General features: G+C 35.9%; 1 protein-coding gene and 1 pseudogene across 2 annotated transcripts; both read left to right on the forward strand.

Moving 5' to 3' along the window:
* The first annotated feature begins 243 nt into the window (after window positions 1–243).
* Window positions 244–1,713, forward strand: LOC145605393 (7-deoxyloganetic acid glucosyltransferase pseudogene; annotated as a pseudogene).
* A 1,486-nt stretch (window positions 1,714–3,199) lies between these two features.
* On the forward strand, window positions 3,200–8,599 carry LOC145605399 (uncharacterized). 2 transcript variants are annotated; one of them, XM_081661440.1, is made up of 10 exons: window positions 3,200–5,563; window positions 5,668–5,892; window positions 6,116–6,177; window positions 6,271–6,315; window positions 6,395–6,451; window positions 6,659–6,736; window positions 6,831–7,520; window positions 7,607–7,744; window positions 7,832–7,912; window positions 8,010–8,599. In XM_081661440.1, exons 3-10 carry the CDS (start codon window positions 6,127–6,129, stop codon window positions 8,097–8,099), a joined length of 1,230 nt encoding a protein of 409 aa, XP_081517566.1. In that variant the 5' UTR covers window positions 3,200–5,563; window positions 5,668–5,892; window positions 6,116–6,126; the 3' UTR covers window positions 8,100–8,599. The 2 variants fall into 2 exon arrangements, with proteins under 2 accessions (XP_081517566.1, XP_081517567.1); XM_081661441.1 differs by lacking the exon at window positions 3,200–5,563 and having other exon boundaries at window positions 5,587–5,878.
* The last annotated feature ends 8,766 nt before the right edge of the window (window positions 8,600–17,365 follow it).

Raw genomic sequence — 17,365 nt, forward strand, 5'->3', positions numbered from 1 at the left:
TTACATAATAGAATCCAAAAACATAAAGTATTGAGCTAAATTGATATACATTTAACAAATAATGCATAAAACATTGATTAAAAAATACTATACAGTCGACATAATTATAACATGTTTGAATGTTTATCAAGGAGATATAAAGAAGTTAGTTTGTTTCCGAGAAAGAATACTACCTCCATTAATTTTTCGTTGCAATGAAAGGGTATTATTTGTAAGACATAAAAAATTCCTTTGCTGCAACTAAAAACATACGAAAGTACTATATATTACAAAGAAGCTCAAGTTTGATTAAAATTAATTCTACGTATTAATTTCAAAAACATTACAAAGAAATAAACTAACTAACAATCTGTTAATATGTGAATTCAACAAAGTAATAACAGTTTCCCTAATAATCAACTCCCCAAAAATGAAACTCTTAGGAATCACAACACTGGAAGTGATACTATGTCCAACCAAGCACCATGAGATATGATATTCATACTAAAGTAACGCAGCCAAATGAAACTATAACATTAATATACTACCTCCGTTTCATATCATTTGCAACGATTAGACATTTTTCCTCTTTACTTTTTTATGTCAATCGTTGCAAATAATATGAAACGGAGGTAGTATATTCAATGGTAACTGATCACAGATGCCTGGCATAGTAGAACATACTCTGAACAATATTTTAGAAAGCATAATCCTCATTAACTTTTTTTGGTAACTTTCTAATGGCTATAATTTTCTTGCTATGAATTACAATGAACAATAATAGATGAAGATATGGATCAGCTAGTAAAGAATGCACCTGGGATGGATAGCTTCCTCCGGTATCGTGACCTTCCCTGCTTCTGCCGAGACAAAGACATATCTGCCATCCGTAGACATCACGACCGATTCAACAGCGAGATGCAACGAATCAAGCAAGCCCACACCTTCATTCTCAACACATTTGAGGATCTGGAAGGTCCGATACTCTCCCTCATTCGTGAGCACTGTAGAGATGTTTACACCATAGGCCCACTACATGCTCACTTAAAATATTGACTCAACCGAAAAGAAACCACACTGTCCAACACCTCCTCTAGCAACTTGTGGGAAGTTGATCGAAGTTGCATATCATGGTTGGACCAAAAGCCTGACAAATCTGTTGTCTATGCAAGTTTTGGTACAATTACTACCTTCACAAAGGACCAGCTGATGGAATTTTGGGCAGGACTAGTGCAGAGTAACAAGTACTTCCTATGGGTCATAAAGTCCGATATCATTACAGGAAGTGGCTCAGAAAGTCCAGCCCATAATGACCTCATGCAAGGTACCAAGGAGAGAGGATACATAGTGAGCTGGGCACCACAGGAAGAAGTATTGGCTCACCCAGCTGTTGGTGGGTACTTCACCCATAGTGGAAGGGGATCGGTGTTGGAAAGCATAGTGGCTGGGGTGCCAATGCTTTGTTGGCCTTACTTTGCTGATCATCTGGTGGACAGCAGATTTGTCAGTGAAGTCTGGAAAATTGGCCTCGATATGAAGGATACCTGTGATAGAAAAATAGTGGAGAGCATGATCAAAGATCTTATGGAGAGAAAGAAGGACGAGCTGAGAACATCAGTGTCTAAACTCTCACATTTAGCAAAGAAGAGCATAAGTGAAGGGGGGTCTTCATATTCAAATCTTGACCAATTGATCGAGGAAATAAAAAGGATGACCAAGAAAGATGAGCATTAGATATCATCCCCCCAATGAAGAACAGGTGAATGAACTAGAAATTGTTATTGTAATGATGCTCCTAATGAAGCATTTGCATTTAGGTTTAAAATTTGGTCTATTTCATCAAATTGTTTTGTTCCTTTCAATTCAAAATTAGTATCCCTGGTTTGTAAAGTCTGTTTAACCTGAAATTATATTATGTAACTTGGCAAAAGTATCCAAATATCCTTAGCAAAGGACCATAATTAAATGTCATGGAATTGTTGGATACACTAAACTAAAGGACCATAACACAAGTAACCTGAATTTTTTTTTTTTTTTTTTTTTTTTTTTTTTTTTGAAAATTCACAACAAAGGACCATAATTAAATGTCATGGAATTATTGGATACACTAAACTAAAGGACCATAATACAGCTTAAGTTCAGAAATACTTACCAAACCAAGTAGTGAAGCATCTGGATAGAAACAAGATTTCATTAATTGTTCTTTGGTGATTTCTGCATTGAAGCTCACAAGAAACATGACAATTGGAACTAACAGCGGTTTGTTTTTCATAGATTGTCTCAGAGCATCAATAACCTGCTTTCCAACTTCATCTTAACTTTCTCTGCAACAAACAAACCAACCTCATATTATGAAGTGATCTTAAACTTAATACAAATCCTTCACCCAGAAGTCAATTCAAGAATGATCACAAAACACCAATAATCAAAACGGATTACAAAACAAATATTGAAACTAGTAAAGCTGCAGAAATTACATACCTTAAAATATCTTATGAAATAAGCTATCTTAAATAAGCCTATATGTAACGCAGTGTGTGCTCCATGCATAGTTCAATTAGTCTCTACTGTGAGAATTATTTTTTGGAACACATTTAGCGGATCACAGGACTGTGCCTCTAAAGTTCAATTAGCACAATTGTTTAAATAAAATGACAGCCTATTAGCTGTAACAAACTAAAGCATGGAAAAAACAAAAAGCTAAAGATGCCAATATTTAATAAGTTTCAATTTTTTAGTTCTCATCTTAGTCATAACAGAGCTAAAGAGAACTACACGTGCAGCTTAAAAATGACCATTTATAAAGTTACTATTATAAGTTAAACATAAAGATACATTGTGCACATGATTTTAGGCAGGATAAGAAGCATCAAGCCTTAGGACAACGCACTTCACAATAGCTTTTGACTTTATACCACAGATTACCTTCAGGGCCTTTGGGAGGACATAATTTGTTTGTCAAAAATACAAATCAGATAGATACAACAGTTAGAAAAACACTCTAATATCCAAAGTCCAAAATCTTTGCATTCAGCGGATAAACTTCAGTAGCAGGTCCTTGTTTGAGTCACTTAAGTTATCAGAAGACAAGGGGCCAACAAATAATGAGGAAATGTCTGCATCAGCTTTAAATCCCTTTCCAACCATAAAATCACGATAGTATAATGCATTTGATAAGTCATCATGATCATATTATAGAGGGGGGGGGGGGGGGGGGCAACCATCTTCCTCCATTTTCCTGAGTAGCTTCACTCATGAGCCCTTTCTTACAGAAGACTCTGATCAATATATTGTATGTTTTAATATCAGGTTGCAGACCCTTTGATACAAGATCAGAGAAGAGATTTGCTGCATCTTCAACTTGTCCAACCTTACACAAGTTTCTATAAGAATACTACATGACAATATTTGGCTAATCCTCCATATTTTCAAGTAATTTCACTGCCTCATCAAGCCATGCACTTTTGCAGAGGCAGTCAAGCAAAGAGGCATAGCTGCATAAGTGACAACATCTAAAGCAATCCCATATTCCATGAGCCTGCATTTCCTTAAACAGCTTATGTGCAAGTGGGAGTCTATTGGCTTTGCAGAGTCCATCAATGAGAGTGGTACAGGAAGCAACATCAGGGGTTATCCTTTTCTGAAACATTTGATGGAATATGTTTGTTTAGGGCCTTGCCAATGTTTTCAACCTTGCAATATCCATTGATTATAGTATTAACACTGACTAGATTAGGTTCAAAACCATTTTCGGCCATGAGATTAGCATTGCCCAACAAACATTTCCACCATTCTTAACTTTCTCACAAATCCGGCTGAAGGACAAGAAGAACAAGAAGAAGAAGCATCACAAGGGCAGAAGTCACAGAAGGTGAGAATCGAAGCTTACAATATAGAAGAAGAAGCAGCCTTCTTTTTTATTTTTATTTTTATTTTTTATTTTTTTTTTTGAGGAAGAAAAATGGATCCGGGGGAATGCGGTTGAATTGAATTGCAAAAAAAGTATTCACAATGAACGACGATGAACACTAACCCTGCCAGCAACCCACTCAATCTAAACAGCACCTTCTACACCTCCCTCACCTCACGCACAGAAGCAACAACACAATGCATTTCGAAGGGATGCGTGAGATGGGAAGGCCTCCCTTAAAGAGCAGCAGCGAACAAAGAACAGGGGGTTCAGTTTTTATTTTGTTTCTATTCTTCTTTATATTAGAATACTAATACAATGAACACTACCATCATTCCCTTTACAACTCGCCTTAATCACTTTATCTCATATCCACCACAAATTTTAGAGTATACACCCTTAAATTCAACCCAATTCAATTCCCACAACTTCAAAAATACTCCACAAAAACTAAAAAACTTCACAGAATTCACTAGGATCTTGCGACATAATTCCTTGAACAATAAATCAAACCACCAAATTTGAACATTAAAATTGAACAAAAACAAACAGATATACAGAATAGTTCCTTTTACTCTTTCTCCATAAGTATGACAGAGTGAAAACTCTAGACAAGTAAAATTTAAAAACCTTCTCACTTGTTTGATGGTCTTAAGTTGAAAATTATTGGAAATTAACTACTTAAGTAATTTATTGTTTCACTAGTCTAAAGAGAAAATTTAGAGAAACTAAAGTGATTTACACAAATTTCCAATGCTTGGCTTTAAAATATAATAAAGAGAAAGATATATGGAGTAACTAAAATTGCTATTTAATGAAGATTTCTGCCATTCTTCTATCACTTTTGAAACAAAATATCATGCTAGACCGGTAGACCCATGTTTTTTATAGGTAATTTTTTTTTTTTTAAAGGGTTTTCCATAGGTAATTAATATACACAGTTATGTACACTTTCACTCAGATTTAATCAATAAAACCCAACCTTTCTGCACACACTAATGCACTTCACAACATAATCCCAAACTAATTTACCCAAACTAATTTACTTCACAACATAATCCCAACACTAATTTACTGCACAACACAATCCCAAAACTAATTTACCCAAACTAATTTACTTCACAACATAATCCCAACACTAATTTACTGCACAACACAATCCCAAAACTAATTTACTTCACAACAGTATCCCAAAACTAATTTACTTCACAACATGATCCCAAAACTAATTTACTTCACAACATAATCCCAAAACTAATTTACTTCACAACATAATCCCAAAACTAATGTACTTCACAACATAATCCCAAAACTTGAATATGACTATTACTACATCTAAAAGCACTCAGTATTTGTTCTTCTAAACTCCCCAACATTAATTATTTGAAGTTCAAAAAGCAATATCACAACCTTCTCAATTAGGTCTAATTTCAATCAATATTTAAGCGCAAAATTCATGTTTATATAATTGATAAACAAAGTTTGCAAATATATTGGGGTGTTTTGGACATTTAAATCATTAAACTGGGGGCAGAATTGGCAAATCGATGGTAGTGACTAGGAAAAAATGCCAAGTGTGTTCAGGGAAGGCCACGTAGTACGAAACGGCTTTTAACGATTACTAATGAGTCAGACTTACAACGTTTGTGTGCATTTGACGGACCGACAAATGACGTAAGGGAATATTTTATTTATTATATATTTATCTTAAATTATTTTAAATATAATTTATAATTATACATTTCGGTAGGGTATGTTTTATGTTTGGCTGTATTCAGAATTCGCACCCGATGAGAAGTTTGGGAGCTGATCCAATTATCACAGTTCAGTAATTCGGTGTGTTAGTTGTACAAAATTTGAAGCGTATATTGTTAAATCATCAGAAGAATTGTTTTAGAGTTGATTGTCGAAGTCAATTGCAGCTACTGTGGTCGGTGATTACCAAGTCGCCGAAGTCGCCATCTAGGGTTTGAGACATTATATCTTCAGGTCATAATCTCCAGGTGTGTATAGTAATTAAATTTATGTATCAATTGCTGTGTGTGCGGCTTGCGCAGAGTATCAATTGGACAATTGGTGTGTGAATTCTTAAAAATATGAGTAATTACGTAATTTAATTAAAGGGTTTTGTTAGTTAATTAGTATGGTACGAAATCCGTTGTTGAATGATGTTGGTGGGAACATTGAACATTGAGTAAATGTGGTTAAAATGGGATTTATGTACAGGAGAAGAAAATATGGCGGACGCAGTGGTTGCCGTTGGCGTGAGAAATGACAACAATGAAGAGGTAATTTTAGTTAAAAATAAGGGGGTTCCTCGTGATTTGTATTATAGTCATTGCTGGAGTTTGTAATGATGGATGCCATGCCTTTGTATACAGATTTCGGATGCAGTGGAAGGGGTGACCAATTCCAGAAAGTTTGAGGTTAGTTAATTGTGAAATTAGTACCAATTTAGGAGGAATTTGGTATTATGAACCTTTATAATAATGTGAGTAACTGCAGGTGGGCAGGGGAGGGAATAGGCGGTCGCTGATAGCATTGCACCCTGGTTTGTTCAAGGTAAGTCATTATGCTTAAATGTTAATGGTGTATTGTAAGCTAGTGGGTTCGTTATGGGAATGTAACAATATGTGTAACTTAGACTTTTGATGATGACTCTTAGTATGAAATATTAGTTGGGTAATGTAGTATGAGTTGGGTGATGAGCAGGATTTTTATAAATTAGAGATATGGAACCAATGAGTAATTGTTAAACTATATTTTTAGGATGATAGTGATTCCGAGGGTGGTTTGGTGAAGGCAAGGGGTGAAGTCCTTAGACAGCAAGCTCTATTGTGTGGTCGGGTGAGTCCTTGTTTAATCAGTACTTTTACTTTGAATCAATGTTCTGAATTAGTAAATCTATGTTATAGCTTTTTGACAAGTGTAATTATTGCAGCCCCCCAATATGAGCTGTAGAGTAGAATCCTTTGGTCGTGTCTGCCAAAAATTTGATGAAAGACGGAAGAGGTGGGTGATGGAAATGGGATTTGGGGGGCTTCTCCATTTTGTGTCCGACATGCACCTACCTAGGCAACTAGCTTACTGGTTAATGACGAGGATCGATCCAATTAATAAAAGTTTTGTTTGTCGGGATGGTCGGGTGTTTTGGTTCTCAAAGAACCAAGTGAGGTGGATTTTAGGTATCCCAAATGGCAGTCGGCCTGTGCCTTGTAATAAAACCATGACCCCCGAGGTGAGGGGAAAAGTTGAAAAAATATTACTCAAATATGGTCGTACTTGGGTCACCAAATGTTGTAGAAGTTCTGGAAGGGTGTATACCTCAGTTGGGATTCCCGTAACTTCTGAAATGCTTGAGAGGCTGGAAGGTGAGTTTGAAGACGAGGATGAAGAAGAATTCAAGTCGTTGTTTCTTATAGTAGCCTTGCATATGGTTTTGTGTCCTACTCAGTCACCAAGACTAGCATCAGATTTGATTCCAGCGTTGAGCTGTGTGACTGACTGTGCGGGTTATGATTGGTGTACGTTAGTGCTTAACAAACTTATGGACAGTGTATCAAATTTTGCCCGAAGATTTTATGCTACTGGGTTTGCAAACGGATGTGGGGGTTGTGCCTTCTTTGCTGTGGTGAGAAGAATATATGGTATTTTGAACTTTGTAAATGATGGTTCCATGACTCCCCTGAATGTATGTTGTTGTGTATTGTGTTGCAGATTTACTATTTGGATCGGCTTGATAGGGAGCCCTTGCGTTGGGATGTGTTTCCAAGAGTAAAGGTTTGGAGCATGAAACTTATTTCTGAGGCGTCTAAGGATGACAGGTTTGGTTGTGGTGACTATGGCAAGTTGGGGGTAAGGCCTTGGGTCTGTTGTATGTATGCGAAATATGTGTGTGTAGAATTGTGCAGTATAATAACTTGTGTGGTGTGCTTTTATTAGGTTGTCGATGTTGCTTATGGAGAACGGCATTCGCGAGAGGCTAGGGACACAGAAGGGCCTCCAGCCAATGAAATAATTTTGGTAAAGTTGTTGTGTTTTGTATTTGTTGTAGTGGATTAATTACAATTGGGTCTGTTGTAGCTAATACGTCAAATACTAATGTTTGGGTCTGTTGTAGGAGGATGTGTCATGTTTGGAGCACACTTTCAGGGATAGGAGACGCACTGCAATAGGATCTGCACGTCGGAAGCGTAAGGCATTGGCGTGACGGGACTTTAACACTGGATGTCGAAAATGTAGCTGTGAAGTGAGAGCTGTATTAGGCTGGGGCAGACAGATAGGCCATTGGAGATTACTGAGAAGGTGATACATGTAATTTGGGTTAAGCATGGTTTCCTCAGAGATGTTGCACATTTGTTGTATACCATTGGGCCGTAATGGTGAGAGTTTTATACAGCGGCCCACATATAGTTCGGATCTAATGTAGGTGTTGTTGTTTAATGGAATGTTTGGGTGTATGGATAGATAGGGATGATTTGGGCCTTTGTAGGTGGCCTAAACTGAGGCATAGCAATTGTATTGTGAAATTGTAATTGTGCTGTACTTGTAGCAGGATTTTCTTTGAAAGTCGGTTCATAGTGTTTCGTATTTGTTTAGCTATATGCGTTTAACGGCCTGAACGAAGTTTATCGTAGTGACAATTTAGGTATACCGATTGGTACAGATGAACAAAGCTTAAAGTTGTTATAGGTAGGAATATGAAGATGTACGCGGATTTGTTTGAAAGATCTTGTAACATACAAACTTAACATGTTCGGGTTTTTTAAAAGCAATTGAGTTGATCTGTATGAAGTGTTGTAATTTAAACTGAAATGATAATGGTTTGGCGGGAAGTTAGCCAACTCATTCCGTGGAGTATGAAATAATTCAATCATATGCACCATATATAACTTACGGAGGTTGTGGAAAACAATGTATGCTAAAGCTTGCCTCGGCTGAGACACATGTTTGGTAGTGGTTGGGCCGTAGGCCTTGTAGGCCAAGGTAAATATGGCCATGAAATGTTATGGGGTCGTGTAAAGTGAGGCATGGTTTAAGAAAACCACCCAATCTTGATCCATATCGTTAAGTTTTAATATTTGTTGTTTAGTAAAATACCCGAACTATGATTAAGAAATTTGGTGTTTGAATCTGACATGTTACGGGTTTATGATACTTTTTGAATTACTATACTAATCTAATATATATATATAAAGGGGAGTTTTTTTCCGAGTTTTTAGAGAGGCACGTAGGATCTAATTTTCCCAGCGCGCCATGTAGGATTATAAATCTTAGTAGTAGCCAATTAAATAAGAGATTATTAATTTCTTTTAGAATTAAATAATTCAAATGCCACGTAAGCAAAATTGGCGAATGAGATTTTTAAGTTTAGGGATTTTATCTACATATGTAACAAATTTTATCTCATAAAACCAAAAAAAAAAAAAAAAAAAAAAAAAAAAAAAAAAAAACGTGCATCGCACGGGCTTCATCTAGTGATTTATAATTGGGTGTACGTCACGACATCCACGTCACAGGGCCCACCTAGATTATGTTAGGAAGCACCAAAAATATTAAGGTAATTACTGGGACCGATACTTACGTAATGTGTACATTAAAATAGTGATCTAGTAATAATAGGTGAAACTAAACCGTAAAATGGTTTAATTGTTCGATATCATGTATTGGACACCTATTGTCGAATGTTGGGTCAATGGCCACCGGGAAAACACAGACACCGACTTACACACATATTATATTGTTATTTAAAATTGCAACCTCCATTCACATTAGATAAACAAAAGTCTTTTATTTAGTTGTTATCAACACAGCATTGTAGCGTACTGGTTGTTGGGATTGAGACAAAGACCATCTACCAAGGGCCAACCCGCAAAGGTGTCGAGTTCGACCCTTATTAGAAGCAAATTTGGTAGTTGTTGATATATTAGTTGGTGGGTTTTTTTTTTTCGTTACTGTAGTGTTGTTGTGATTTACCGACTTATAAGTGATTATAAGTAATTGTTTCGTATTTAATTAATTGTTCCAACACTATTTATAAATCTAAGTAATTCATAATGATTTAACTTGGAAATAATTATCACCGTATGAGCATTTAAGATAGGTGTGATTAAAATGTTGTATTTTGGGCAATTATCGCATGTTTTGTGTTGGTACGAGGGTACGTTATTTGGTTTGTCTAATGTGTGTTGTGTTTATTATGTTTGTATATTCATATTTGGTACGGCCACTAAGGTGGGTATTATATTGTACAAACGAGTTGGGTATGAAGTGTAGTGGCAGAAAAATTTGAAATTGTCTATTTTTGCGAAATTGTCAATTTTTGCGAAATTTTCAATTTAGGTATTGAATTGACATTATTGTGACTTATATTTTATACATAACATATTGTATAGTAAGTTTCACAAGTCCCAAGGCTATGCGGCAGTGGATTCAAGATTTGTTGACGGGTGCCACTAACCACTACAAGAAAAACAAGAAATAAAACCGTTCTAACAAATGAAGTTAAAATTTTATATACAATAATGTGAGTTAAAATGTGTAATACATTAATGTGAGTTTGTGTAACAAAAAGTGATCATCATATTTTAAACATCTACCAATGATGCAATTAGTCATCCATGGGAGTTACTTTTAACAAATGTTTAAACAAAAAGTTTAACATTTGGAAAGTGGTCATATGTCCTCCTCCACAAAATAATTTGGAAAAGTGCTCATATGTCCACCTCTGGGTTGCGGATGATTAGTGGTGATCGATATCGGTGTTAGGGATTGTATAGTAAGTTGGAACTGAACCGAAGTCAATTGAACTGAACTTAAGTAACTCATCTGAAGTAAATTGAACTGAACTTATCTTAGATGAAGTACACTGAACTGAAATGAAATGATCTAAACTTAATTGAACTGAATTAAAATGAATATTTTATCAGAGAAGGAAAGTAGGAGGTGAACTTAACGTCGTCCTGAACTGAACAGAAATGAACTGAATTTAGGTGAACTTAACTGAAGTTAACTGAACTGAATTGAACTTCACCGAACTGAACTGAACGGAACTGCACGTAACTCAGCTGAACTGAATTGAAATGAACTGTAATGAACTAAACTGAACCAAATTTCAACGTAAGAGAACAACCCCTTACTCAACAACCACATTGAACGCCTTCATCGGGCATTGTATACAGGTGAATTTATTTATACAACGTATACGGTTCCATTTGGTTTAAGGTAAAGATTTATAGAAGATAAAATAGTGTACCAGGCGACGATACTTTTAGTAGCTTTATAAAAATATCTATTGTCCAAACCAAAATGTCTATGCACCATGTAATTAACCTTTATGGTTGTTTTATTTTCACTAAATTTTAAGTCCCCGGTATTTGGTACTCTTTCCCTAACATGTCCAATCCCATTTGGTCAACATGTTAAAGGACATCGTACACCTCTAGCGTTATTGTTTGTCATATAAATTATATGTAACACATATGATTAAAAATACGATTTGTCAATTACTATTATTGTCTATGTTTCATAGAATGAATAATGATGTATAGGCACTGTTTCGCAAAACCCTGCCCATCTTAAACAATACGGTTGAACATAGTGATTGACTTCATTGTTTGGAAACACAAAACTTGTTACTCCGAGTGTACGATAAATTGAGCTTCTTATTATTATGTTACTGATTACGGGGATGTGAAGTGTACAATTCAGGCTACAAATTATTAGACACAACAAATTAGGGTGGTTACATTGCATCTGCTTGGTGGAATTTTGTTTACCCCTAACACTAACCTAATAATTATGCTGCTACGTTTGGAGGTTGAAATGTCGACCTAGACTTATTTCCCCTTGTTTCCATGTTGACCACTACATGCGGTACCTTTTGAACCACGTCGGCTACATACATTTCTACCTCTTTTAACTATCTATAAATAGCCATGCATTGTTGATTACACTTCCTCACATTAGTATCATACAGACCATTCACAAAGCTCCCTTCCTTTCCTCTATGTCAAGTTCTTGCTCCCAAATCAAGATGCCTCGTCGTGCTAGAACCCAAGGCAATTGCCTTGCACTCATGTTTTTTTCCCCTCCTTCAGGACTCACACCGGAGATGGATTTCACCCGGTTTGAATACTTTTTCAAAGATCAAACCACCGGACTTCTTACCTCCTTAACTACAGAGAGCCTAGCATTTCTAATCTTAAACCCATCTAGTCCCACTCTTAGCCAACTTAACACCATTGTGATGAAAGAAGTAGACACCGTAGGAGAACCTAAACCTTCCCATCTTCCACATGTCTATGATATATATCCCTTTAAGTGTGAGTTCCACATCTTCTTGAGATGGTGCCTTGGGACTTATCCCGACTCCTTCCAACCAACTAGCCTTAGGCCCGCTTTGCATTTGCTTGACCCCAAGCCCATCATTGATGTAGATGAGCCCGTATGGGACCTAGACCATGTCCCCATTACACTTTGTATGGGAACTTACACTAATGCTTACCAAGCTGTGAAACTCCCCCTATACCCACACATCCTACACCTTGTTGTTTCCTTTGAAACTGATGCACAATTTGTCCCAGGCTATCACAAAGTTCATATCACCCCATATAAGGGTGACAGAGCTAAGTACCTTGTCACTCCTCCTTGTGTCCCTATACCCACAGACACACATGTAGTGTGTTGGAACGTTAGAGGTATTGCTAGGCCATCTCTTGTTGAGAACTTTGGCCGTATCTATGCAAAACATCGTCCAAGTATTGTTGTGCTACTGGAAACTAGGCACAATTTAGATACAACAACTCAAATCATTTCTGACCTACCTGGGGAGTATAAGTTTTTTTTTAACCAACCTGATGAAGGAATTTGCGGGGGGACTGTGGTCATGTGGCAAGAACAGTTAATCTCGATGGAGGAGCAGCGTCTGCACTCGTCATTTATCAAGTGTGACATGTTTCTTAAGGTATATTTTCAATAACAACCCTTTAACCACTTGAGGTAAAATTATTTGTCTTATAAGGATGATATTTATGGTTTTGATGTTGTTGTTCTTAGGGTCATCCACAGGCGAGGCGCAAGTTATTCGAGGTTTGATATTCAAGGAAGTGCGTGGTTGGAGGGTATTTTGGAGCTAGCTGTGCAAGTCATGGCTGTTGATGATGGTGTTTGTTTTCAATAAAAGCTGTTGTAGTTTTTTGCAATTTACATTTCCGAATTAGAGGGTTAATGTCTGTAGTTTAATTTTTGTATGTGTCAGTTGTTCATGTTTCCCTAATTTAGGTCCATCTTTATGCAAGCTTTGTTTATTTTCAAATCCTTTATTGTCGTTGGTATATGTATGAAAACCACTTGTTTTATCGCTGAAGCAGTTAAAGATCAAGTAACCTATATATATATTTTTGTGTGCTCAATTTTACTTGGACAATCATGCACCTTCCTAGCGGATATAGGCATATAGCACACCACTTTTGGCTCTTAATCCATAAAGGTTTGACAGCTGCTACATAATAGGAGACTAGTGCGCAAATTGCGGCAAATTGCGGTGCATGAACTAAAGGAAACAATAGTTTAAGTTTATCATTTTCAATTAATAACTTGGTAATCATAAACGTGCTTGGCTAGTACAAGTTTCAATACATTAAACCAACAATTAGAGACAGTATTAAGACATTTGCTATTAAAAGGAACTTGATCTCCAAGCATGTTGACTTCACTGCTGAGTTGACCAAAGACACATCCCATGCAAGAGATTCGATTTCGAGCTTCAACTTTCCTTGGACTTCCATGACCTCTAGTAAAAGTTCCACCTTTTTTTGCATGTCTTCAATTTTATCATTTACAAGTTCGTAGAAATGTGGCTGAGTTTCCGGTGTTCGGAATTCATCTGCAGCTGTCTCCCACTCAAAGAAGTCACAAGCCCTGGTTTTATCCTGCAAATTGTTGTTTCATCCAATCACATCTCACTTCCAACAACTAAGTAATTGATGAATATTACAACACTGCCAACACTAATATTGGATTCTTACCTGCCAGAAAGGACAGCTGAAGAAATACTTCCCGGCCGTTGATTTCTTGGTAGACATAGCCACCCTAGCTGGTATCCCATGGTGGCAAAGTTTAGGTGCAATTGGCTTAGCATGAGACTTAGAGGATACACTTGCTGAGCTCATTGTTCCACGTCTCAAACACTAACAATATGGCCAGGATACGTGAACTTTTTTCGTTTTTATAAGCAAATACGAAGTACTCTTGTACTGTTCAATGTTCAAATGCATTACAAGTTTGTCACCGACAACTAAATAAATTTTGACTCAAATATCTCTCACTATAGGCATAAGTGATAGCGTACGACATTATTTTATTAATCCAAACAGGTTGTGCAACAAACATTGTAAACCCAAAAAATTCTCAATCTCCTGATACGACTAACAATATAAGCAACGAATACAATTACAAAATGTTACACAATAAGTTGAAATAAAGAGTTCAACACTACCTCATTAATTACATTTTTCTTATTCTCCTTAATTAACCTTTTTAGGTAGTAAGATTGGTACAAACAGTTCAAAAATTATAAATTTCCTTAATCATTCAAGTTTCAATTACACGTTGTGGTGTTTGGTTTTGCTTGTATCCAATTATGGTACATTGTATCCAATTCCAACATAAAAATTTTAATTAACTTATTAAATCAATCAACACATATTTATATCATTCCGATTTTAAAATTAGGGAACACAATATAATGTTATCAATTGTGTACAAAGGTAATTGATTAAGAATATACACCCTTTAAATAGTTAGAGTTATTGTTTGTACATAACACACAACTCATTTTGGTTCCAAATGCACCTTTATGCTAATGTAATAGAGATACGGTTGTTTTTATATTTAGACTCGTCGATGAAAATGAGAGTAAACAATTATGCAGTACTGGTATCCAAGTTAAACTGCGTAAAGGGACTCCACCCTTGAAACCAAAAGGAAGCTTATACGGTACACGTCCCAGCTAGCATGAGTTAAAAATTGTTTGTGGGACCCACTACCCCACACATTCAGTCACAGTATCAGGGGATTGCAGATTTTGGATATGGGTCCACCGAATACACTTAGCTGGGGAACATATACCTCAGAATCAATAAATCGTTCGTACTTTAAATAACCTGACCACAACTACCAATTACTTTTTTTAAAATGCACTTGGTGATGAATTTTGAAGGACAATCGACGTGGTCAATTGTATGAATAGCTTTCCGAACAGCAATGGCATTACGCATTTCATTCTCATGAAGATGGATAAATAGTTCCCTAATTGAAATACTAATGTGCCACAAAAAATTAGTCAAGGTTAGGCACTTGTGTTTTGGATGATAAGATAATACTTTCAAAATGGTGGTGTCATTTTATATTTAACATTAATTACGGTTAAATTAATAAAATGGATTGGTAATAATGCAAAAGCAATATGTATGTCTAGATTAGGCTTATATTTATAAAAGCCGACCACATGTCCAACCAAATTCAGATATCCGCCCTTCATATTTTTTACGTATTAACGTGTACTATATCTAGTTTTAGGTATATTCCGGTCCTGTTTCACCAAGACATGGTTACATAAAAATGGTGAAATATGAAATTTTTATGTACAAATTCGGTACGCTGATACGTTACAAGGTCTATTACTTTAAAATTTGTTTTAATATGTCAGTTAATCTCGAATTTGTACCGTGTTAGTCATAAGTTTGCAAATTTAGATATTATTTTACTAGGATTATGCACTAGTAACCAAATTATCCCCAAATGTTTAGAAGCATATACCTTGTTACAAAGCGATTTCCAAGTTGTAGGGATATTTGGCAAAGCACAGCGTTCGTCACCTTAATGAAAGTGCTTAGTTATTCGATTACCAGGTGTACTCCCAATTAGCAGTTCATTGCATCTACTCAACTACATGTCATTTAATACTCTCTATATATATCTGCTACTCCAACTACTTTTCACTTATAGCTGTACCCAGAAGGGGTAATAGTAAATGTGGCTTGTTTGACAAGCTTGCGAGCTCCCCTTTTGTAACAAAATTCAGTATCCATTTGCTTCACTCAAAGTCAATTTGTTTACAGCTGTATGTATATGTAAGTAACCACTTCTTAACAAGGGAAGTGGCAAAGAAATTTGTATTAAAAGGTCTACGACACCTTTTTTACGTGTGATATTTGGTGCGAGTAGTAGCATCTCGCCAAGTTGTTTGGAGTCTAAAATGTGTTTAATTTAAAAATCAGTTAAACACATAATAAGTTGACATATCAAATGACCTGTTGTATTCTATGGGTGTCCAAGGAAGTCCCTGAATGCTATTAGTCGACGTAATGATTTGCTTTACTTAGTTACATGTTTGTGCCTTGATGGACGATTGTTAAACTCATTGTGTAGTGACCAACATTGCACATAACTGGAGTTCACAAAGAGTTTAAAAATTTTGTGGAATACTCTATCTAACTGTTTTTGGAAATTATTTCCACATATGTAATTAATAGGCGGCCTCTGTGAACTGTCATATTATATTCAGAGCAGTGCAGTGTTGTCTTTTCTTCGCCGTCATTTGGAGTTACTGACCCACCTACCAAACTAATGAATGTTTCATTTAATGGGAAAACTAGGAGTATAAAGAAAATCTTGCACAGGTAATCCGGATGCCATTATCCACGTGCATTGGTCATAAACTAAAGAATGTACTCTGGGCTTATGCAGCGAAAGGGACCATACTAAGATGTGTGAACTTTGAGTGCTACTGCTTATAATGTATTGCTAATCATCCTAGAAGTAAGGACACCACAATTATGTTGCTGCTAATTAAATTGTCAACATCAGATTAGTAATTCTTAACACGAGAACATCAAAAAATTAGGATACCAATTAATTATAAGGTGCACCTCATACACATGCTCCGTGTCATATAAGCAACCCACGACGCATTATTGTGTGTAGTGTGATTACTTAATTCTATTAACTCGAACAAACACTAAGGGGGACATGTGCGTGAGTGGGTTTTTTTTTATAATTTGCTTTTTTTTGGAATAAGCTTCACATTGGAATGAAGGGTGTCTTGGGCAGTGGCGATTCCAGGAATTTTTTGTTATGGGTTCGGAGTTGTCAAACGTAAAATAATATACTTCCTTCGTTGTTTATTATTTGACTTAATTGGACTTTTGTACTATTCACAGTAACATTTGACCGCCTTTTGTGATTTATACTTCGGTTAAAACATAGCCATGTTGATTTTAGTTCAAATTGCCTCAATAAATCTTAACTAAATATCGATTGATTATATTTTTTACTTAATTATGAGGAATTAGAAGTATTGATGATTAGATTTATGCATTGTCAAACATGATAATTTAGCTTGTCAAATAAAAAAGAACAAAAAATAAGTTACCAAGTACACAAATTTGGAACTATATAGTTATTAAATAAATC

The sequence above is a fragment of the Chenopodium album genome, chromosome 22 (assembly GCF_948465745.1).
Source record: "Chenopodium album chromosome 22, dcCheAlbu1.1, whole genome shotgun sequence".
Lineage (NCBI taxonomy): Eukaryota > Viridiplantae > Streptophyta > Magnoliopsida > Caryophyllales > Amaranthaceae > Chenopodium > Chenopodium album.

Bases quoted from the DNA above. Each gene is read 5' to 3' on its own strand.
- LOC145605399 (XM_081661440.1), top strand. From the start codon at position 6,127: ATGGCGGACGCAGTGGTTGCCGTTGGCGTGAGAAATGACAACAATGAA. The intron at 7,521-7,606 runs GTGAGAAGAATA...ATTGTGTTGCAG, and splicing joins GTTGTGCCTTCTTTGCTGTG to ATTTACTATTTGGATCGGCT. The intron at 7,913-8,009 runs GTAAAGTTGTTG...GGTCTGTTGTAG, and splicing joins CAGCCAATGAAATAATTTTG to GAGGATGTGTCATGTTTGGA.